Source organism: Drechmeria coniospora, chromosome 01 (genome assembly GCF_001625195.1).
Source record: "Drechmeria coniospora strain ARSEF 6962 chromosome 01, whole genome shotgun sequence".
Classification (NCBI taxonomy): domain Eukaryota; kingdom Fungi; phylum Ascomycota; class Sordariomycetes; order Hypocreales; family Ophiocordycipitaceae; genus Drechmeria; species Drechmeria coniospora.
This window is the reverse complement of record NC_054389.1, coordinates 2,670,759-2,693,642: the sequence shown is the minus strand read 5'-3', so window position 1 is coordinate 2,693,642 and position 22,884 is coordinate 2,670,759. Positions and strand designations below refer to the sequence as shown.

Here is a 22,884-nt window from a genome sequence, read left to right as displayed (position 1 = left end):
AGGGCTTGCCTTTGAAGGAGTGCCTGCAACTACATGTACACCTATTCCGCACAAGTGCTTCGGTTCCGCGTACCGAATACTTTAGTACTTCGTTGCACATCAGCATAGGGCCCACCTCAATCCCGCCCCCCATGCAAGACTACTGACGCAAACCCCGCATCACGGCTGCCAGCTGCCCGCATCGCCCCACGAAAGCACCCGATTGTCAAGTGGTCACCTCATCGAATGCCATGAGGCCCCACAATCCGCTTCCAAACCTCCTGCTTTCACGTATCACATCACGTACACCTTCTCTGACGTCTGCGTACATAGATAGTGAGGTATGATCGTAATCTTTCTCTCACAAGGTACCTACTTGCATGCAGTAATCGTTCGCACTTGTATGGCCATCGTCAGTGTCACTTCTCCTGCCTTCTGGAGCTCTCGCCTACGTTGCGTTTCACAGCGAGACGCAACATCGACATGGTCTAGCAGGTACAGTGCTTGCTAGTTTACTAGAATATAACTGGGTACGAAGTGTAGCGGTCTCGCCGGCATGGTTTCTTGGGCGTGCCCAAAGTACGCACAGGTGCACGAGTACGGAGTACTTGTTAATAAGTGCTCGTACTGATCAAAAGCCGCTGGGCGTGGGGCTTGATCGACCCCTCACCACACTACTCCGAACTGGTACTCGTTTGGCCGTCCATTGTGTTTTGAGGGAACTCTCGAGTCCTCGGCCATGTCCATGTCATCACGAGTACAGAGCATAGCTCCAACCCTCTAGCCCGCATTCCCGTTCCCCTCTCCTGGCTTCCCACTCCTCCCCCCCTCCCCCTCCCCCTCCCCCGCTGCGTCCCCTCCCGTGACCTCACCCCGTCCCTCATCTCCTCTTCCGTCCCTGCTCCCCCCTTCACATCTCTCCTTCACCCTTTCCCCTACACAGGCCCCGTCCTTCACCACTAGCCGCAACTCAATTAGAGGGCAGTCGTGTCAATTTCGTCAATTCTTGCACACCAACTCCTTCCGACTCTAGATCCTGGGCTCGCCTCGTCTGCACGGCAGTGCTCTCACCATAATTATCTAGTGCCTCGACTTCATTGCCCCTTCACAAGAAGCCGACAAGATGGCTGCAAACAAGTCGTCCGCGGTGGCGGACCAGGAGCCCATTGATGTCCTCTTTGCCCTCCACCCCAAGTTCGACATGCTCGACTTCGCGGGTCCGTTGGAAGTTGTCACCTCCGCTCTCTTCAATCCCAAAGACGCCTGTGCGTACGACCCCGCAGTTTCCTGCCTGTGCTGCAAACCGCAACCCCCCTACCGGCGACCGCAACCCAGCTGACCTCATTCATTCTCAAACAGCTACCAAGGCTTTCGAAGTGACCGTCGTTGCTGCCGAGCCCCAGGTGCTCTCCACCCAGGGCGTCGTCGTCAGCTCCCAGATCACCTTCAAGGAAGCTCACGAGCGCCTCGAGGACTTTGACGTGCTTGTCATCGTCGGAGGCAACGTGAAAGATGTCATTAGCCAGGAATTAGAACCCCTAGGCCTCATCAACGACTTTGCCGAGCTTCAGAAAAGGGATCCGGCCCGTGAACGGACAGTTTTGTCTGTCTGCACCGGCTCGCATCTGCTTGCCAAGGAGGGCATCCTCGCCGGTCTCTCGGCTACCACCCACCCCGACTATTTGACGGAATTTGAGAAGCTCTGCAGCGAAGCAGCAACGCGAAATATGACGGAGCGTACCGATGTCATCGAGGATGCCCGCTACGTTGTTAACAACCTGCGCTTCGATCTTGGTGACGAGGACGACAACCCGTACATTCGCCGCAAGTCGGACGCCGGCCGTCGGCCCTCCAATGCTCGGTAGGTCTCAACCTTTCCAAATGCGGTATGGAGTGCTAACAGCTGTTATGAAACGTATAGAAAGGGAAGTATGTCGTTGCGAGGTTCCAACTCTCGTCGCGAGTCAATTGCCCGCCGGGCGGCGATGCGTCTTGGCGGACTCCGCGTCATCACGGCGGGGGGCGTCAGCGCTGGCGTAGATGCGGCCTTGTATCTTGTCAGCGTCATGGTTGATGAAGAGTGTGCCAAGAACGTTGCCAGTTACATGCAATGGACCTGGAACAAGGGTGTTGTTGTCGATGGTCTTGATATCTAGACTGCTTGTCATCGGACGCGGCCTTTTCAGGACAAAGGCAGACACTGGCAGAACGCGGCTGGCGACTCTCATGTGCACAAATGAGACAAACCCACGTCGCTGTCTCAATTTATCGCCACATTTGTGTACTCGTACTACCGTATTATATCAAGACTTCGCCATGTATTCGCAGTGTCCGATGTGAATGCAAGTACTCAGTGCTCAACCGTTCTCGAAAGTGGTAGTTAGCGCAGCCCCAACATTCAGTGCGCATATAAGCTTCATTTTCAGACGTCAATATGCGATGCGAGGGGGGGTGTACCAGTACTGCACGGAGTACGTTGATCACGGGTTAAGAAAAGACGAAGAGGGACGTGGCAGTATTCAAGTACGTAGCAATTGCATGCACTTACGATCATTGTTCATTTTCAACAACATAACGAAGAGGATGCCCTTGAAACAATCGAGCCATGGCAAGACTCTCTTGGGCGTACGACAAACACCTTGATAATAAATGAGGGCGAAAGCTGGAATGTCAAGTTGAGCAGTATTTATCGAGGCATTGCAGAGGTGCCACAGGTTTAGCGGCTGTCCCCAATCCGTCCGTGTTGTAATGATACTCCGTACTTCCTTACAAGTATTAGTTCCTGGACGGAGTACGGACTACGGAGTACATACTTTGCCAATGTACAGCCATGGTGCCGCATGATACAGGTGGGCATCGGTACCTGCAGAGTACCCGAAATTTCCGAAGCGTTTGTGCATTACTCCGTGCTTTTTCATACTAGGAATCTACAGTATTAGTTGCTAGCGGCTGGTGTAATAGTTGGTACGATTTGAAGGGAGATGAGAATGGGAAGGAGATGAGTGCTACTCAACAGAACACATGTGCATACAATACAGTACGAAGTGCTATTACGGAGCACCGTGTACGGAGTATTTCTTAGTATGAATCTTCACCGCTCAGTGTGCTCACCAATGTGTGTTAGCCAACCTATTAAATATTTGTACTGATTTAGCCACCGGCACTTAGCTACTGTAGGCACTAGGTGAAAGGTACAAATACAGATATGTGTACTTAAGTACTCCGTTCCGTACTCCGCACCCCGTACTGTACCTACAAGTATTCGCAACATGCCAAGGTACTAACCAGGTACTTTATTTACTCCCACATGTGTACGCCCCAAGGCCACCATTCTTCACACATCTCTCCGTCCCTGTTCGTGACGCGACTTTCATATTACAACTTCTCCGCCGTTGCATCTTACCCCAGTCCTTGAACAAAGCACCAAAGGCCTCCATTGTTGCTGTTGCCGTCGTCTTCTCGACATCACCATCGTCGGTGGCTCTCGTCGTCTCAGTCATTATCATCGTCATTTTGTCCTGATCATCAAATCATCCCCTCGCCGTTGTGCTTACCACCATTCCTTCAACGCCGCACAACCAACATATCTACGTCGTGCCTACGACTTTGTTGACTCGGATTACTCCCACTTTCTGTATATTTCCGAGGCCCAAGTGCATCCGCAAACACTAATCAGGCCAGCGGAAGAACCGTACACTGTCGTCTACCTGTGAAGGTTGCTGTCGGATTTGTTTTGGCGAACAGTTTAACCACATCAGCCCACAACATGCCGGACTGGGCGATCCATAAAGTCGTCGAGCTCAAGGCTGAGCTAAAGCGGCGCGGGCTAGGTCAGGCAGGGTTGAAGGCTGAGCTGGTTGCGCGCCTTCAAGCCAGCGACGAGCAAACGACGGCCTCCCAGGAGCAGCAGCAGAAGGGGCTGGACGATGCCGACGGCCGTGCACTTGTGAACGAGCTTGATAACGTGGCGGATACCGAGGAAGGTCATGGTATGGGCCCGCAACCCGTCATCTCGAGCGTGACAAATTTACTTTTGCTGACCACGTCCCTCCGCAAGGTGATGGCGTCAAACCTGCCACGGAAATGAGACACGGTCAGCCTGCACCCACAGAGAACGATGAGCAATTGCAGCAACCTGCTGCCGTCGCACATATTGCGACTGTGGACCTTCAGGAGCCTATGATCGTCGAAAATCAAGACAATAACGACAGTAAGGCGGGCCAGTATGCGCCCGGCGAACCTGCAGCGGAGTCTCTGTCGTCTCAGCTTGATGCAGGGGAATCTGGCAATGACCAAGGCCCAGGGTCCACCCATGAGACTATTGACTCTGTGATGGAGGAGCAGAATCGCAAGAGGCGCTCTGCAAGCCCGACTCCCAAGGACGAGGCAGTGAAGCGCAGGCGCATCGATGAGTCTCTCAAAGACGCCACCGACAACATCATCCGGCCACGTGCCGGAGTTGGCGAAGATAGTGCCGAGAACGCTGTACCAGAGAGTGGAGAATCGCCACTTGTAGCTGATGCTCCCATCGATACCCGTCGATACGACGACGAGGTTTCATCCGACGACGGTGGTGCATGCGGCGCGCCTGTACATGCGGCCACCTCGGCCCTCTATATCAACAATCTCATGCGGCCGCTCAGAGAAGCAGAGCTCGGGACCCATCTGGCCGACCTAGCAACACCAGCGGGAGGCGTGCCCGACGAGAACTGCATGGTAAAACTGTACGTGGACTCGATCCGCACGCACGCATTTGCTGTCTTCGACAACATGTCATCTGCTGCTCGAGTCCGTCGACGCCTTCACGGCCGCGTGTGGCCCCCGGAAAGCACAAGGAAAGCTCTCTCCGTTGACTTTATCCCGGAATGCAAAGTCGACGAGTGGATTCGTATCGAGCAGGAGGGCAGTACAAAACAGCAGCGAGGACACCGTTGGGAGGTTGTGTACCAAGGAAAGACAACCGGAGACCTTGCAGAAGCGGCATTGCAGTCGTCATTTATCACCCCGTCCTCGCCGCTGCTTTCCACCAATAGAGGCCTTGCAGGAGCGCTAGCTGGCACTCGCGGTCATCAGCACCCCGTGGCACAGTCGGCCGATTCCCATCCGCCGCCCCCCCCAAGCTTTCCTGGTCAGGGACAGAGACGCGGCCCTGAATCGCAGGCCAACGCTCACGATGGCCGCTCTGGTGGCCAGAAGCGGACAATGGCAACGCCGCCCATTTCCTTCTCCGTGGCTCCTCGAAATATGGTCGAGCGCAGACTACGAGAAATGCGAAGCTACTACGTCCGCAATGAGACGAACCTTGGCCGCGAGATAAACAGGTATACGTTTCAGGACGACGATAAATTTGCGGACCGCGGAGTCGAAATATTCGCCGGCGTGAGACATCACCGACGCCCTCCGGCTTGGGGCTCTCAGAATGCACGACGTGGTGGCCGTGGTGGCCGACGACGTACTGGACGCGGCGGCAGATTGCCTCCGCGAGGTCGACCATTCCCTGGTGCGGGGGGGCAACGCTATCACCCCTCATGACGAGAAACCTGGCCAAGGGTTGACATAATGATTGCACAATCCGCCACGGGCAGAGATGATACCCAACGGCAGAGTATCGGCAGTGTAGATGCAATGCAACTGACGGTTGCTACGCGGGCTAGGTGCGAAAGGGTGGCGCATATATCCATCCAGCGGACAGACAATGGTGACAAGATCATATCAATGACCAAGCAAGAGCTTGGTCCAAAAAGGAATGTCACAGCCGATCCCTCCTCGCATATCCCTCAGGCACTGGCGATAAACCCCTGTATCTGTATTCGATGATTTAGTGATGGGCTGGACTGAACACATTGTCATTCATTGTGGAGTGCGGAACAAAGTATACCTACGAACGTAAGAGCACTTACGAACTTGCCTACCCGCTCTGCGCCGGATTCAGGCACTAGCGAGCGTGTTCATATGTCAACTGGTATCGACGGGGAAAGAAGGTTGGAAGGCGGGAAAGGGGATGAGCTGCAACGTAAAGATGGACATCACTTACGATGGATGCACGGGTAATTGCATGGAGCGATGTTTTCGCCACTCTGCACTACAACGCCAGGATATGACTCGAATATAGACGCGTAAATGCTTGTCGAGATATCCTGACGTTGTGAAATTTAAGTTGTCATCGTGTGCAAATATCAATATTTCAGTTCATGTGTACTACTACTATGTAACAACTCAAGATACGATCAAATGCATGTTCAATTTTAGTCAGTCTCGACTCCCGCACCCCATTTGTAGACATCGTAGTAACTAGAAATCCATCCCCAGAAGATGGCACATTCATCCGCTCGGCAGCACGCTGTTACGCGGCGCTGGCAAGTGGTGTGGGTTCAACACCGACACGCTCCTTACTAAGCAGGTCGAGCACAAACTGGGTGGGGCGGTTATCCTTGTAGACCTTTTGACCTTCCTTGGCGAGCTGGACGTTCTGCAGGTACTTGTCGAAGAGGAACGCGCTGTCCATGGGGCCGCCCTTGGCCTCGGGGTGAAACTGAGTCGAGAAAATGGGTCGCGTCTTGTGTAGCATGCCTGCAAATTTCGGGTCAATACTCACGTTATGAAGATGGATGGAGGAGGTGGGGGCGAATATACCCTCATTGCTACCGTCATTGAGGTTGACAAAGTACTCCTTGAAGTCGCTAGGCAGGGTGCTGGCATCAATGGCATAACCGTGGTTCTGGCTGGTGATGTGGCATTGACCAGTGGTCAGGTCGAGGGCGGGGATGTTATGAGCCCGGTTGCCATACTTGAGTTTGATGGTGCGGGCACCAACAGCAAGAGCGAGAAGCTGATGGCCAAGGCAGATACCCATGATGGGGATGTTCGAAGTCTCCATCAAGCGAGCGAGATTGTAGACAGTGTCCTGACAGTGGGTTGGGTCACCGGGGCCGTTGGAGATAAAGACGCCGTCAAAGTGCTGCGAGACCTTGTGGATCGGGTAGTTGTAGGGAAAGACCGTAACCGAAGCGCCTCGGCTGACCAGGCTGCGAAGGATGTTCTCCTTGACACCACAGTCCAGTAGGGCAATATGGTAAGCGGCACCAGGGGACTCGACCACGAAGGGAGCCTTGGTGCTGACGCGCTTGACAAGGTTGATCTGGCCCGGGTCGACAAAACTCTCGTCCTCATCGGCGTCGTACTCCTCACCGATTGAAATCCTGGCAAGGGAGGAGCCTTGCTCTCGGAGGTGGGTGACGATGGCACGGGTGTCAACGCCGGAGATGGCGGGAACGCCTTCCCGAGCGCACCACTCGCCTAGGCTTTCGACGGCAGTCCAGTGGCTATAGTTGAGGGCAACATCGGAGACGACGACACCGGCACACTGAATGTGGGGCGACTCGAAGTACTTGAGGAGGTTGAAGCTGTCTCGTTCGTTCGACGGGACGCCATAATTACCAATGAGAGGCTGGGTGAAGACTAGAATCTGACCACGATAGGACGGATCCGTCATGGACTCGGGATAGCCAACAAGAGAGGTGGTGAAGACAGCTTCACCGGAAATGTTCGAGTTGGCACCGAACGCCTTGCCTTGGAAAACGGGACCATCCTAATACGGTGCGAGACGTGGTCAGCATTCGTTCCCTGGGCAGCCAAGACGGCACGACTCCTCCTCTGCAGGGTGATCTGGCGGATGATACATACTCGGATGGTGAGCGTGGCAGGCAACGAGTCTACGGGAGCGGTAGCCCAAACTCGCTGGCGTGGCATCTCCCTGCCCGTGCTGCCAGCGGTGGACTGCTTCGACATGAATCGGGCCTGAAGTACCATTCGGCCAGATAGGGCCGAGGCCGGCCTGGCCGCCGGCTTGGCAAGTTTGAGGGCCAATCGGGAGAGCATGGCAGTCGTCGATGTTTTGATTCGAAGAAAAAATATATATAAAAGTTGAGAAGGGGGTCAAGAAGCTGGCGAGGAGCTAAGACGACTGGGACTTCCAGAGATGATCTACGAAATGTTAGCTGGTTGGAGGAGCCAAAGTGGGTTGAACAGGTGCAGCCGAGCGTGCAGCCTTCCGTACCAGAGAGATAATCCTGCATGAAGTGTGATTAGCATGCAAGCGAGGAGAGGAGTGTGCCAATGAATATGAGTGGCCAGGGCAGTGGAGGCGAGGTGAGGCGAGGTGTGGTGAGGCGAGATGAGGGCATTCCCGTGCCGGGTCTCGAAGTCAGGGGGAATGGAACAGGTGCGGTGAGGAGACAGAAGCTGTGCATGTATAGAACAAGAAATATGACAAGGAAATCTGGGTAAAACCTACTTGCGAGGTGAAGACCGACGGGCGCCCGTTCATAAGGGCGGATTGCTGCGGGATGCAGTACACCAAGAGGATAGGGTCGAGGCAGTATGGCCACTCGAGGATAGGGATGGGGGATTGACGAAGCGAAGCGACGGATGGGATTGGACGTGATTTTTTTTCCCTTTCGGCCTCCGAAACAGGTGCGGTTCTGGAGAGAAGGCGGGGTACGGAGCAGTGTCAATGCGATGCGGATTGCTGTTGGTATGACGTTTGGGACGGCAGGACAGGCGAAGATGGACGATGGGGAGAGAGTAGGAGATGAAAGAGTCAGAGGTTGAGCGGGAAGGAGAATGAGGAGGGAAAAAACGAAACGTTAGTCTGGGCTCCAATAATGGGTGCCAGGTACCAATCAACCAGGGGGAAAGTAGTCGATACTTGGGATTTCGTGCAGTGCTTGAGCCGTGGTGGGGGCGGTGAGAAGTACTGGTACAAGCAAACGCAACCTCGTACTTGTACTGTACTGTACATGTTACTGTACGTACAAGTACGGAGTACATGTAAGAAGGTAAGAATTCTTTAATTACTCGGGTGACTCGTTGTGTGTGCCGCCCTAACTTCAGTACAAGTATACTTACGTACCAGCCCCATTCACTCACCAGATGAGGATTCGGCACTTGGTAAGTACAGTGGAGAACGTGACTCTGTATTGTGCTTACTTACATGTACTCCATACTTAAGTACAGTACATGAACTTACAGAAAGGTGTTGTACTTGTACTCCGTACTGTAAACGTAAGTACATGTATGCATGGAGATTTGGGATGGAGATCGGCTCGGCTGGGAAAATACGTACCTCAAATTGATAGAGGCAACGGTGTCACAAATATGAGAGATACATCCAAGATACGTAATGCTTGCCGCACACGGAAATTCCATGCCTGCATCGTTGCAACAAAGTACTGTAAGTAGGTGTAATAATGCGGTGCAACAGTACTCCGTACGGGAAGGTACTTTCTTACAAGTAAGCACATACTTACTTAAGTACATGTGTGCCAGTACTTGTACCAGTTGGCATATTTTGGTATTAATGCTACTGTATATGTTGCAACTGGCCCACCACCTTCATCATTGAGGATATGGCGCTAAGCCACTTCAGGACATCTGTGCTGTCCGTTGATCGCGGATTACTTACGTCCTGCGCGGCTCAGCGAGTCGTTGTAATGAAGTTCGCCAGACGAGAAGAACAAAGGAGGATTAACTGGTCATGACTTTCTCAGACGAACCCAGTGATGATTAATGCCAAGTTTTGCTGTCGTGATTTTGCCCGTGTACATATGTGCATCTCTCCATGCAGTACGTTGTGTGTGCTCGTGCGCACAAGTTATCACACTTGAGGACCCAAGTAGGTAGTATCTCTAGAACTAAGTCTTACTTAATACACCTGCATGCATGGCCGGGTCACTCCGCCAATCGATTCCTTGTCTGTCTCATTTCAAGCGCGGTTTTTCTTTTTTTGTTGTGTTAGCTAGCACTCCGTATTCCGTAGCAAGCTCGCCATTGAAACACGAAGAAGGGCCGGGCTCCTCTCTTCACACAAGCATCAACATACGGGCCTTTCACTCGTTCGCTGCACTACGCGGAGCTTCATGGACATGGTCATGCGTATGAATGTATAACGACGACGGGTTTCGTATGCCGGAAAGATCACCGACATTTCTACCATCTACTACTACAGCGAGCAATTACAATTCGTAGATTCGACTAACCACGATAAACAATGTAGAAGCGACTTGCGGGCCAAGGAGCAAGCACGATCGTGTATATTTATTCGACTTTCAAATCATGCACAACTCCGGTTGTCCTTTTCCAGGTGCCGGATCCCCAGAGGCACACGCTGAGTATTGTCTTCTCCCTCTCTCCCCTTCTCTACATACTGTATTCAAAGCACCAGGCAAGCAGGCTGCCGGGCGTGAGTGAGGATTGGTAGGTCCGCGCCGTCGCAGGGCCCGCTGTCACAGGGCACCCAGCTCCTTGAGCTTGCCGATCAAGCCGTCAACGTTCTCTACCTTGCCGCCGCCTTGCCTCGCGGGCGGTTCTGTAGCCTTGGTCAGCGTCCGTGCCCGTCGATCGGCCGGTAGGAGTGGCAGAGAGTGAGGAGCCAGAGACGACGTACCCGTCACCCGGACCACCTTGAGCCGCTTCTCGTTCTCAAGTCCAAAGTCGCCGAGCGTCACCTTGTCCAGTTTCTTCTTCTTCGCCTTCATGATGTTGGGCAGGCTCGCGTAGCGGGGTTCGTTGAGGCGAAGGTCGGTCGTCACGACGAGCGGCAGCCTGGCCCGCACCGTCTCGACGCCGCCGTCGACCTCCTTGGTCACCGTAACGCTGTCGCCCTCGCCGAACTCGATCTTACTCGCCTGGGTGGCTTGCGGCCAGCCCAGCAGGCCGGCCAGCATCGGGCCCGTCTGGGCCGCATCGTCGTCGATGCTTTGCTTGCCGAGTATCACCAAATTGCTCTTCTCCTTCTCGACCGCCTTCTGCAGCATCTTGGCCACCGTCAACGGCTCGAGGTCGTCGCCCTCTTTGACCTCGACGTGAATACCGCGGTCAGCACCCATAGCCATGGCCGTCCGCAGGATGTCCTGCGCCTTGGCCGGCCCGGCCGAGATTGCGCAGATGTCCTCGACCCCACCAGCGGCTCTCTTCTTCTCGCGGATTCGGACCGCCTCCTCGACCGAGAGCTCGTCGAAGGGGTTCATCGAGTGCTTGACCCCCGCCGTCTCGACCGCCGACTGCGTCTTGTTGACTCGAGGCTTGACCTATGACCATGTCCCAATCCTGCGTCAACATCGAATTCGTCGGAAGACTTCCAAATGGCCAGCAGGGGAATGCAGGGACACAGCTTCCAGGGGGGTATTCAACTTACGGCATAGTCAATGACCCGCTTGACGGGGACGAGGATCCGTAATGCAGACATGGCGAGCGTTGCGAATCAATGGCACCGAACGGTTGGGACACCTCTGGCAGGGAGGAGGAATAGCTGTCAGCCACTGGCCGCGGCTCGCTCAATAGAGGCTGAGGACGGCCCGGGTCCTGCCGGAGAAGCGTCGGCTTCAACCGCAAACCACGCCGAATCACGTGATGACAAACCGCCAAGAATTCCCGCGAAACTGCAACCTCGCTACCCCGTTCTGGGAACCAAGCTGGAGGATAGGCCATAAAGCGGATTGCAGGAGTAATTACTGTAAAATAATACTAGTACAAATCCACAAACGTACATAATCTCAGTCCGTTGTAGCCATGTTAGGCCGACCTCCGTGGATAGAACGAGCTCCTGTAGGGGTAGAAGTCGCTAGTACGGAGTACCGCATATCCTATCCACGGATGCAATGTCGCCGCGAATCCCGTCTCGACCACCTGGTTCCTATAACCGTGTGGATGATGGGTGGTATGCATGTAGATGGAGATGGAGCAGCTGAAAATAGAGAGTTTGAGAATTCCGGGTGGAGGAAAGAGGAGCAATTGTTTAAAAACAAAACATGTGCTGATATCAAGGACGGTATGCTCAAGCTAACCGGACTCGCAATCTCGAGCGAAGTGTGAGTCGCCTACTTTACCGTAGCTGCCCGTAAACTTACCCTACCCTACGCCTCCTTGCGCCCTGTTCTGCCCTGTTCTGCCCTGCCATGTGCCTACCAATCATCCCATTCATCCTTCGGCTTCCTTTGCGGCCCCCCGCTCCCTGCTCTCTTGCTCGCGCCCATTCCCATGGCGCTGGTCCCGATCGAGCTGTCCTTCTTCTGCTCGTCCGCCAGGCTGGAAAAGTCATCCCAGAAATCCTTCCGGCTAGCATCTAGCGGTACGTTTCTGTGATGCTGATCGCCTTCGACAAACTTGTGAAAGCCATCATGCGCGCTCTTGCCGGCAAGTTGGGCCTGCTTGGCGATCGATGCGGCCGTAAGCTGAGCCTGCTTGGTAAACTCGCCCTCCGCGATCTGTCGATGCGTACCCTGTCAGTCCTGGGCGGTCCCGTGCACGACAGAGGCAGAGGGGGGCGGCCGGGGTTGGACTTACGCTCTTGGCCGTCGGTTGAATGTACCCATCGTTGACCGTCTTGGCCGTTTTCGTCACCGTCGACGTGAACCAGCCGAACCCTTTCGTCAGGGCTGCCATCGGGTCCTTCTGCATCTCGTCAAAGTTGGGCAGGGTGCTCTGGCTGTTCGAGGTCGGCGCCGGCGAGCTGCCGAAGCCAGAGTACTTGCCGCCCTGATTAGGCGGCAAGTGATCCGGCCGAGAAGCATTGTCGGCGCCCAGCTGGGCAAAGTACTTGTCGTCCACTTTGACCCTGCCGCCGGCACCTGGGCTCTGGCTCCTCGTCGAGCACCCACTCATCGGCGTCGCCGTTCTCTCCATCAACCTCTGGGCCGCCAGCGGCGGCGCAGGGGAGGCGCGTTGACTCGTCGCCGATTTCTTCTCCCCCGGAACGTATTCGCGTTCCTCCACCTTGCACGTAAGCCTCTCCTTGTATTCCTCGCCAACCTCGCTGCTGTATCGTTCAGCGATGGTGGCGTCGTCCCAGGACAGCCCCCGCATCTGCGTATCCTCGTGCTCGTCGAAGAACTTCCTCCAGCGCTCGTTTCCCCCCAAGCGCATGCGCTCAATCTCGCTGGCCTTGAAGGCATCCATCGAGATGCTGCGAACGAAGGAGATGTGGACGCCCAGTCCGCGATGGACACCGGCGCAGGACAGGCAGATGAAAACGCCAAACTTCGGTGACGCCCACTGCGGAGATGGCGCTCCGCAGTCACAGCAGACGCTGTTCTTCGGTTCCTTCTGGAGGACGGCCAGCTGTCCGTGTCGGTTAGCGAGGACTCGGTGGCGCGCACGGCTGTTCGGTCCCGAAACTGACCTTGGACCTCGTCTCGGGGTCGACCTCCCACATAGCTTTGGAAGCCATTGCGTCGGCTGAGGCTGCGGAGAGTATAGTGTGCAGGGCGCCCCTCGATGACGGTTGCTCGCGAGCGTACTGGTGCCTTTGTTGTGGGTTCGTTACGGGCAATTCGAGGGGTGTGCGAGGTATCGTGCGTGCATGCATCCACCAGGTTCCGCCGCAAGGCACGAGATACCACCCTGTCTCGGATGTGCCAAGTACAACTAGGTCGCAGTACCACCGAGCAGCTTGCGCGGTACCTACCTAGGTGCCGAACAGTAGTTACGGAGCAGGTACCCACCTATCAGAAGCTAGGTACCCACCTATCAGAAGCTAGGTACCCACCGATGTGGATTAGCAATAGGTGAAACTACTACTGTATATTACTTGTAAGTAAGTACATGCACTTACTGTACTGTAGTTGTAGTCCCTGCAAGCATGTCTGCAGAGTGGTCACCACCTACAAAAACATACGGCAGTGTCTGAACGATGGCAAAGGTGCTGCCAGCAAACCGGAATTGCTACCTACTACAATACTCCACTTCTGATGACCAAAAGACAAGACGAACCATAGTATTACGAAGTACTTGTACATGTGCAAGAAGAGTACGGAGTTCTGTACTCTCTACTTGGGTACTGTTTAGGTGGCTAGACACCAATGGATCTCAAAAAGCTGGCAGAAACGCAACAAATTCTAGCTTCGTCAAACAATCATGCGTCATTCAATCTGATCGTATCTCTCGTACACACCTTGGTGTGCTTCCCATCATATTGTCCATCCCGACCTGTGCGCTGGCGATTTGCGATTCCACACATGGACGATACAGACTCGTGGTAAACGTAACCGCGACCTGATGCCACTAGGGAGGTTGCTAGTGATAGTTCCTACCGTTGCGTCACCACCGAGTATCCGAACTTGTACGGAGTACGGAGTACTGTGTTCGTTCTAACCCCCACACGTGAGTGGGTATTGCTCCGCGTCGGCTCGTATCGGTGCCGCAAAGCACGTGTACGAGTGCGATGTTAGACTCTAGAGAACAATGAAGCAACACTACTTACCAACTTGGATATTTATTAAGTATCCATGACTAGAACGCGGGCCGCAAAAGAGCTTGACCTGAGGCACTATGTTACGAGGACAGCGAAGTCTACCTGATGTGTTTGTGCCGAACTCGTTCGTTACATGTCCATATACTTGCTCCCTCCGTACGATACACACAGCAATAGTCGTGGGTGCTTCACTTGCTTTCACATCAAGTAGGTACGTCTTGGGCCGACCTCGGTACCTGTAGGTGGACTTAACTGCACACAAACCGTCCTACCCACTCTGTCACAACAACGCCATCGTCACATCGGGTTGAAGCACAAACACCCTGGCTGGCTACTTGCCCAACAAGAGCCAAAATGTTGTCGAACACACAGTCACGCATGTGTCGTGCTGACATCACCCAGCGGCGGGTCAGGTTTGAGTCTCATCATGGGATCAAGTCACACCGTCCTGGGAAACAGCACCCACAAGACTCGGTCTACCATGTAGGTGAATCCATACTAGATTCATCCGTCATAACTTGCCGTTTTATGCACTGCGCCTCCGATCCCTCCTCCCGACCGCTGTCCCGCTTCAAGTGTGCAACCACCCAGAGGGGGCCGGGTGGAAAGAAAAGAGACGCAAGTACATGAGAAAGAATTGCATCCATCCTCCCAAGGTTGGTGGACGTAGGTCGCCAAAATGAAAAGACAACGGTCAGATATCGTCACCATGTCCGAGAAGAGGACAGACGGATCAAGCCAGTCCTCCGCATACCAAGTCGCGAGTCTAACCCCAGCCACTGGCATCATCAAGAGTGCAGGGAACATCCATCTACCGTAGGAGAGATCGTGAAAATCGCGTGCCATATCATAAGTATGCTCATCAAGTGAGAGGCTTCCGTTCCGGGCCAGTCGAAACATTCGACTCGCACTTAAGCGGAGGTGGCAGTCTCCTTGACGGCCTGGGAAGCCTCGTTTCCGTCATCCCCGTGCTCACCCGCAGGTGCGTTGGCCTCCTCGTCCGTCTTGTCGGGGCTGTCGATGGCCACTTTGACGGCGATCTCGCGGCCCTCAATCTCCTTTCCATTCATCTCCTCGACAGCCTTCTGCTGCTGCTCCTCCGAAGCAAGCGTGACGAAGCCGAAGCCGCGACCCTTGCGTGCTTCGCCACGGGCTTGGAGCTTCTTGATCATGAATCGGGGAATGGGACGGAGAGCGATCTTGGCCGAGGAAGGCTCATATGCCTTGAAAAGCTCCACGAGCTATTGGACCGTCAGCTTCTGACCACCATGGATGCGTTTCTTTCCTCGTCGACGATCGAGCCTTACCTTTTCCTCAGTCAAGTCGTAAGGCAGGTTGGCGACCATGACCTTGGTCTTGGAGGGAATGCCGTCCGCTGGGGGGCCACGCTCACGGCGCTCGCGCGGGGGTCTGGCCTGCGTCTTGGATGCCTTGTCGTCGCCGTCAGCATTGCTCTGGTTCGTCATGTCCTTCGATGGGTGCACCTCATTGGTGGCTCCTGCCGCAAGCGGAGCGGCCTCGGAATCGGTGGGCGCGATTCCAGAAACCTCACCGTCCTTGCCGTCGTCGCCGAACTCCTACGACTCGGTTAGCCATTACAGCGGCAAGTTGGCGTGCGGATGGGAACACCTACGCCGGCGCGACCGCCACGGGTGCCGCGACCGCCACGTCCGCGACCACGGCCACGGCCACGGGCGGATGAGCGGCGGCGGGATCCTTCGGGGACGATTCCGTCACCGTTGGTACCGTCCGTCTTCTCGCCGGCGGCCTCGGGCTTGCGAGCCAGCTGAACGGAGACCCTGCGCTCCAGGATCTCCTTGCCTGAGAGCTCGGCAATGGCGTTATCGGCCTCGGTAGGGGTGGAGAGGTCGACGAAGGCATAGCCGACAGGACGGTCGGTGCGAGGATTCTTGGGGATCGAGACGGACTCTCTGTGAAGCAAAGCGGTCAACCTTGTATTTCTCCCATGAGGGGTTGTGGTAGACGGTGGAGGGGTTGTGCAACAGCGAACAGGACACGTGGGCAGAAATGACAAGATTCGTAGAGCCCCTTGTGCGCTGCAACGGCACAAGGGAATGTCTGGTGAATCAAGGCCAAACAACCATCTTTGACCGAAAATCATGGCCATGGGGGAGGGGTGGTGTGGTGTTGAGGGTGGTGGAGGTGGTGGAGGTGGTCCAAACTGAGGGCATTCCGAGGGCAGCCTAAGAGTATGGGACCACCCAAGCTAGGTAGGACTGGGAGTATTTCGACGGTCATCTTCGTCATAGCTCGCGGCTCCGCACGACGAAGGGAACCCAGAAAAAAGAACAAAAAACGAAAGAGGTATTTGCATCATGCAGAGGGCACTCACACAAGATAACTCTTGAAAAAGTCCTTCAGCTCCCCCTCCGTTGTGGCGTAGGCCAGGTTGCCAATGTACAGGCGGCGACCTTCGGCAGCACTGGCCGAAGCAGCCTCGTTGGCGGCGGCCTTGTCCTCGGCATGCTCGTTGATTGACATGTTGTTTAGAGTGTTGGCAATGTCGTTGGCGGCGGTCTCGGGGGCCTTTTCCACGTTGGTAGCAGACATTGTGAAAGCTGGCGGAAGGAAATCTGACTTGGTGAGAGTCGAGCGTTGACGGCGTGAGACCTTCGAACGTGGGCGGGCAGGGCGTTCGACGGATAAACTCGGGCGTTGCACGGCACTCTGGTGCAATGAGGGAGGAGGCTTGACAGGGTAGCTTCGTGCCCTAGATGGAATTGAAGGTAGACAGACGGCGATGCGTTGCGCGGAAGACACAAGGTTGGCTGGTGTTATGTGAAGGAGAGAGAGAAAAGGGGAACATAGGCAGGTAGAGTCGCGATTCTGAAATATTTTTCGGGCAAAGCTGCGCTGTTACGCTCTTGCTACCTAGTAGCTGCTTTTTTAGCCAGCTTGTGCTTGTCCGGGGTGGTGGCACGCCGCAAACAGGCTACCAGGGAGGTGAAGGCTTCAAGCGGGTGCCGTGGAGAATGTACCCAGTACTTGAATGGCGCCGGTGGCGCCAGCTGCTGCGTAGGTAGCCAGTACCGCGGCGGACACGTACCACAAGGTTCCGCAGCTGAACTCACCACCTGCCTCGACGTACCTAGTACCTAGTCCCTACCTACCTGGCCGCCCACTAGCCTGCGAACCTATCCGTACCCAGGCAGTACCATCCTGAACTGCTTAGCAGGGAGCAGGTACTCAAGGTTGTTACCTATCCCTGCCAGGACAACGGCGTGGGCTTGCGCTAGGGAAGGGAGGTGCCCCCCAAGAAGGTTGGCACTCGCACGCGCTACAGCAAGGACGTGGACGTTTACGCCTCCGCATAGCCGAACACGGCATACCTACCTACTACAAGTGCGAAGTGGCTCTAGGCAGGTGCCTCTTTCCACGGTGGATTGCGTCCAACCGAGGGCATCCATCAATCACGAACAGTTAGCGGAGGAGCAAGGCCTTCCCTAGCGCGCTTTCCCTTCCCTTTCTTTCGCTTCCCTTCCTTCCTGCGCATTTGCTGACAAGGCAGCTGCTACGATGGTTTGTTTTACGCCTGCTCGCGTTGGCGGCTGCCCCTGCCGCGCTGCCGCGACGATTGACCGACCGACTGGCTGAGCTGAGAGGATTACTATGTTAATTCATGAATGACGCGATACCATTTCAGACCTGCATGCCATTGTTTTTCTTTTACCAAAAAAAAATGAAAATGAAATCAAGAAAAACAGCACTTGCATCCTACCTACAGGAAGAAATGCAGGAACGAATTCTTCTTCCGTCTGCATCATCGTAGGTAGCCTCGAAGCTTGTGGAAAGAAAAAAAAAAGCAAGGGTCTAGACTCTGTGTTACTTGAGGGTCTATTGAACAATCATTGCTCGCTTGTTCGACTTTCCTATTCCACACGTGCGCGTGCATTGGAATTCCCTTCAATCAGCAATGACAACGCCGCCGCCGCCGCCGCCTTTGTCGTGGGCCGTGCCGACACTCTCGGGATTGTCTCTGTTATTAGAGGTTTCGCATGTAGCTATAGAGTTCGCCACGACACGAGCTCGCATGGTATGCGTGACATAAGGTTGCGTCAGCTGAAATTCTGCTCGTCTAAGCCAGCCATTATGGCAAGCAAGGCAGGGCATGAGCGGGCGGAAAGGGCCAATCGGGGCTTTGGCAGTGCCAGTACGAACTGTGCAAGTGGTCGGGGGGAGATGTGAAACTTCGTTGAGCAGGGTTGGCTCATTCGCTCGCAAGCATTGGGCCACAAAATTGCTAACAGTGTGTCGCAATTACATTGATAGCTTGATAGCTCGATCGCTTGATCGCTTGATTCTTTCTTGCAAGCCTTCTGGATTATGCTCGCCCGCATCACGGTTTTGACGACATGAACCAATACCTACCTAGTCCCACGTACCGAGTACGTGCCTCATCTACAGGTATAACTATAACGCACCGCAGCCTCAGCAATCGCGACTGCGTGCACACGTCATGCACGGACGCGTCTCGGACACAAACAGACAGGCAAACCTTGATGAAATCTCCGTACCAGTATTTGTTTGCCACAGCCACGACAGAGAAGTAGCAAATTTGCCTCCCAGCCATTCCGGATCGGTGTGGCAGCGGTTAAGGTTGATGCGGCCGGCTCGCTCGGCCTGACTCAACACGTAAACACTTTCACATCCCTGGGCCGTAATAAATACCAAGGCACGTACAAGTTCTCCGTACATGTCGGTAAGTACTGGACTTAAGTAGTGCTTAAGTACTGTAGTTGTAGGTGTAAGTGTACTTAAGTACTCCGTACTCCGTACATGTACACTGTGAGTACGGAGTAATGCAGAGAGAGTACAGAGTCCACATAGTACTTGTAAACAGTCCACATAGTGCTCGAGTGTTTGTATTACGGGGTGCGGAGTAATACTCCGTACTGACCAAGTACTTGTAAGCAGGGGGGATCGAACTCCACTGGAGCCGCTGGGGGATCCGTTTTGGTCATGGTCAATACGTCACTGAGGGTCGGCCCTACTACAGTACTTGGTTGGTTGCACACGATTACTGCACAGTGAGTACGGAGGGCCTGAAAGCTGTATAATGGTGCAATCGATCAACATGTGGAAATAAATCGATTTAGATTTTAATGCCAAATAGCTGCTCATTGATCCTTTTCCAGCAGGTGCTGGGTACTATGGTATCTGTTATCCTAGTTAGCACCCAGTGCCTCATGGAAAGCACATAGATCCGAGTAGGCGCATGCATTTGAGGCACTTAACACCAGGCCACCCACAGCCATTCACAACGTGTACGCAGATGTACTCCCGCCTGAGACCTGCTGCCAGTACGTACCTGGTACTTACTAAGTACCGGAAATATCTACTAGGTAGTAGGGAGTACCTCACTGGCAGTATACCATGTTTGTGGCTGGAGACACTCTAATCCGTACCAAATGTAAGTTAGTACAGAGGAATCAAAGGTGCCTAATCGCAGGGCACTATTAGTGGGAATGCCGTCAGTTGTGGGAACAGTTACACCTACTGGAGGAACTTGTACCTGACAGATGGAGCCGTCTCCCTTCCTTGGACCTTGGCACCGGACTCGTCGACCAGCGAACGTCGAGCCGCAACATCGATCGTCGTGGCCTCATCCGCAACCCCAGTTGGACAGTGAAAGCGGCAGCCAGATAATAAGAGGATGAGAGCACGAGTGCGCGGACGCTTCTGCTGTACAGCACCTTAGTTATGGAGTACGGCGCCTGAAACCCATACCGTGGTGGGGCGCCGGCGAGCTGATAAGATATCGATCGCTGTCAACTGATCAACAAAAACCCCAGATTTTGCTTGGTCCTGCTCTGCAGGTGTACGCTCGATTCATTGATAGATTGTCCCTTTCCTTTCCCCCTCAGACGCCGCAGGCCCTCTGGGCAAAAAGGTCCATGATGGCCTCCGACAGGACCGTCCTGGTCTTGTACGGTTCCGAGACGGGAAATGCGCAGGACATGGCTGAGGAGTTGGCCAAACTCTGTCAGCGCCTTCACTTCCGGACCTGCGTCGAAGAGCTCGATGCCGTCGACCTTGTACGCGCTCTACCATGACTTTCGTATTATTCCACCCAAGCTCACGGCCTTCCCACCCGACAGAATGTCCTACTTCAGCATCAGCTCGTCATCTTCGCCCTCTCGACCACTGGCCAAGGCGACATGCCGCACAACTCGTTGCTCTTCTGGAGAAAGCTCCTGCGCAGGAGTCTGCCGCCCGGCTGCCTCGCGCCGCTGCAGTACACGTGCGTCGGCCTCGGTGACAGCACCTATATTAAGTATGTCCTATTCGCATCGCCTCCGCCTTCTCGTCCCCCCTGCCTCCCGCCTCGTACAGTGAGTCCGGACTAACATGGCGAGCAAGATTCAATTGGGCGGCCCGTAAACTTATCAAACGGCTGGACCAGCTCGGGGCCAGCACCTTTTTGGAGCCCTGTGAGGCAGACGAGCAATTTCCCGAAGGGTCTGCCAACCTGAACACCCGTGTCCGATAACAGGATTCTGACGTTTGTACATAGGGTCGACGGTAGCTTTGTGCGCTGGGCGGATGGCCTCCGAAAGCATCTTCTCGAGCATTTCCCTCCCCGGGAGGGCCTGCAACCGATTCCCGAGCACGTCAACTTGCCTCCCAGGTGGTCTCTTGAGCCAGCTCTTGACGCCCCCGTCAACCCTTCTCCAGATAGGTCGGAACCTGGGCAAGCAACGTCGCCCCCCTTGGATATAATCCCACTCCCAGACGGTTGGTCGGCGACCATTGCAGCCAACAAGCGTTTGACGTCAGATACCCACTGGCAAGATGTCCGCCTCATATCCTTCGACATTCCTTCTCGTGGCCCGGGTCAGAAGCTTCACTGCAGCCCAGGCGACTGTCTCACCCTCTACCCCAAGAACTTCCCCGACGATGCCCAGAGGCTCATCACGCTCATGGGCTGGGATTCCGTCGCCGACAAGCCCCTTGACCTTTCACTGTGCAGGCCCCTGCCTCGTGCCCTCTACCCGCCTGCACCCTGCACGGTTCGCACCTTGCTGCTCCACAACATCGACTTCACCGCCGTGCCTCGCCGCTCCTTTCTTAAAAGCATATCCTACTTCGCCTCCGATCAAGATCAGAAGGACAGACTGCTCGAGTTTTGCAGCACAGAGTTCCTGGATGAATACTTTGACTACGCGACCCGCGCGAGACGCACAATTGTCGAAGTGTTGGAAGAGTTCTGGTCCGTTCGCGTCCCACCCGAGCGCATCCTGGACGTCTTCCCCCTCATCCGCGGTCGAGACTTCAGCATCGCCAACGGCGGCGCACAGCTCATCCATCCGTGCCCAAGCCGGTCGGACACGACTCGCGTTGAACTCGTCGTCGCCCTCGTCAGCTACCGCACCATCCTCCGCAAACCTCGCCAGGGCCTTTGCTCGCGCTACCTCGCCGATCTGCCCGCCGGTGTTGTCCTCGGCGTAACCCACAAGCCCGTGCTCTCGCCTGTCCACGGCCCGGCCAACGCCCGACGCCCTCTCATCGCCATGGCTACCGGCACCGGCGTCGCGCCCGTGCGATGCCTCCTCCACGAGCGCCTCACTCACCCATCCGCGGCCCCGGTCTTGCTCTTCTTCGGAAACCGCAACCGCGCGGCCGACTTTCTCTTCCGCGACGAGTGGGAGTCCTTGGTTGCCCGGGGTCTCCTGCTCCTCTTCCCGGCCTTTTCTCGTGATCAGCGTGAGAAGGTGTACGTGCAGGACCTCGTTCGGCGGGAGGCGGCGCGTCTCGCCGACCTGATACCGCAGCATGCCATTTTTGCCGTCTGCGGCGGATCAACCAAGATGGCTGACGCATGCAAGAATGCCGTCTTCGATCCCTTCAACGAGGCGGGCGACGAGCAGGAGAGACGGAAGACTCTCGCTGAGATCACCTGGTGGCAGGAGATTTGGTAGACGAAAATATCAGCCGCCTCCCACGACATGGCTATCTGCACGGCATGCATCCCCGTGGCCCTTGCGAATGATGCTATCAGATGAATGAGGATGATCCGTTTTTCTGACCCGCCTCACACCAGCCTGTCTACAGCACGGCCTTTCCCTTCAATCCGCTGGACAAGTCTGGCGACGAGAGGATATTATTGAAGCATCATTGTTGCATGGCTACCAGCACTGCGCCAGATCTTGCGTATCTAGGTTCTTTAAACTAGAGAACCTCGGCCATCCATCCATCTACTGCCCGTGGATATCGGCTTAGTAGTAGTTTGTACCAACGCCATTTGCACTCATGCCTTGCTTGAACCCTTTAGCAGCCGTCAGCACACTGTTGCCAACTGTACCGCATTTTATTGCTATGATATGTAGCCAGATCCACCGCAACCGTGGATGCTTTGTATCCAACACGAAATGTAATTAATGAAAGACAATTGCTTCGGTTCTGTCCCGCTCACGGACACACAAAGCCTCGGACATTCTCACTCCCTCCCTCTCCCATGGTCCTCTCGCCTGGTCACTGTGAACCCAGCCAGCCGGAACAATGAATCTTTCGCAGATATTTCATTCCGAAACTCCATCGCTAGTATTGTTGTCGAAACGCCAAGAAAATCAAGTGAAAATGAAGTTGTTGCCTAACTGGCATGCCACACCAGTGCGCACCAGGAATGCGGGATTACG

General features: G+C 54.9%; 7 protein-coding genes across 7 annotated transcripts; 3 read left to right on the top strand and 4 right to left on the bottom strand.

Annotated features, from left to right (window-relative positions):
- Positions 1-1,102: 1,102 nt before the first annotated feature.
- On the top strand, positions 1,103-2,135 carry DCS_00717 (ThiJ/PfpI family protein; the record flags this gene model as incomplete). The annotated part of the gene is made up of 3 exons (XM_040798054.1): positions 1,103-1,244; positions 1,339-1,840; positions 1,901-2,135. 3 exons carry the CDS (start codon positions 1,103-1,105, stop codon positions 2,133-2,135), a joined length of 879 nt encoding a protein of 292 aa, XP_040658937.1.
- Positions 2,136-3,745: 1,610 nt separating this feature from the next.
- DCS_00716 (uncharacterized protein) lies at positions 3,746-5,539 on the top strand (the record flags this gene model as incomplete). The annotated part of the gene is made up of 3 exons (XM_040798053.1): positions 3,746-3,968; positions 4,037-5,300; positions 5,398-5,539. 3 exons carry the CDS (start codon positions 3,746-3,748, stop codon positions 5,537-5,539), a joined length of 1,629 nt encoding a protein of 542 aa, XP_040658936.1.
- Positions 5,540-6,322: 783 nt separating this feature from the next.
- Positions 6,323-7,857, bottom strand: DCS_00715 (Carbamoyl-phosphate synthase; the record flags this gene model as incomplete). The annotated part of the gene is made up of 2 exons (XM_040798052.1): positions 6,323-7,567; positions 7,663-7,857. The coding sequence occupies 2 exons, from the start codon at positions 7,855-7,857 to the stop codon at positions 6,323-6,325; spliced, it is 1,440 nt and encodes a 479-aa protein (XP_040658935.1).
- Positions 7,858-10,262: 2,405 nt separating this feature from the next.
- Positions 10,263-11,224, bottom strand: DCS_00714 (electron transfer flavoprotein beta-subunit; the record flags this gene model as incomplete). The annotated part of the gene is made up of 3 exons (XM_040798051.1): positions 10,263-10,345; positions 10,424-11,066; positions 11,174-11,224. The coding sequence occupies 3 exons, from the start codon at positions 11,222-11,224 to the stop codon at positions 10,263-10,265; spliced, it is 777 nt and encodes a 258-aa protein (XP_040658934.1).
- Positions 11,225-11,939: 715 nt separating this feature from the next.
- DCS_00713 (zinc finger protein gcs1) lies at positions 11,940-13,204 on the bottom strand (the record flags this gene model as incomplete). The annotated part of the gene is made up of 3 exons (XM_040798050.1): positions 11,940-12,242; positions 12,322-13,095; positions 13,157-13,204. The coding sequence occupies 3 exons, from the start codon at positions 13,202-13,204 to the stop codon at positions 11,940-11,942; spliced, it is 1,125 nt and encodes a 374-aa protein (XP_040658933.1).
- A 1,934-nt stretch (positions 13,205-15,138) lies between these two features.
- Positions 15,139-16,798, bottom strand: DCS_00712 (RNP domain protein; the record flags this gene model as incomplete). Its single annotated transcript, XM_040798049.1, has 4 exons — positions 15,139-15,468; positions 15,535-15,804; positions 15,861-16,158; positions 16,581-16,798. 4 exons carry the CDS (start codon positions 16,796-16,798, stop codon positions 15,139-15,141), a joined length of 1,116 nt encoding a protein of 371 aa, XP_040658932.1.
- A 3,347-nt stretch (positions 16,799-20,145) lies between these two features.
- Positions 20,146-22,167, top strand: DCS_00711 (sulfite reductase flavoprotein alpha-component; the record flags this gene model as incomplete). Its single annotated transcript, XM_040798048.1, has 4 exons — positions 20,146-20,283; positions 20,347-20,522; positions 20,609-20,707; positions 20,763-22,167. 4 exons carry the CDS (start codon positions 20,146-20,148, stop codon positions 22,165-22,167), a joined length of 1,818 nt encoding a protein of 605 aa, XP_040658931.1.
- Positions 22,168-22,884: the final 717 nt, after the last annotated feature.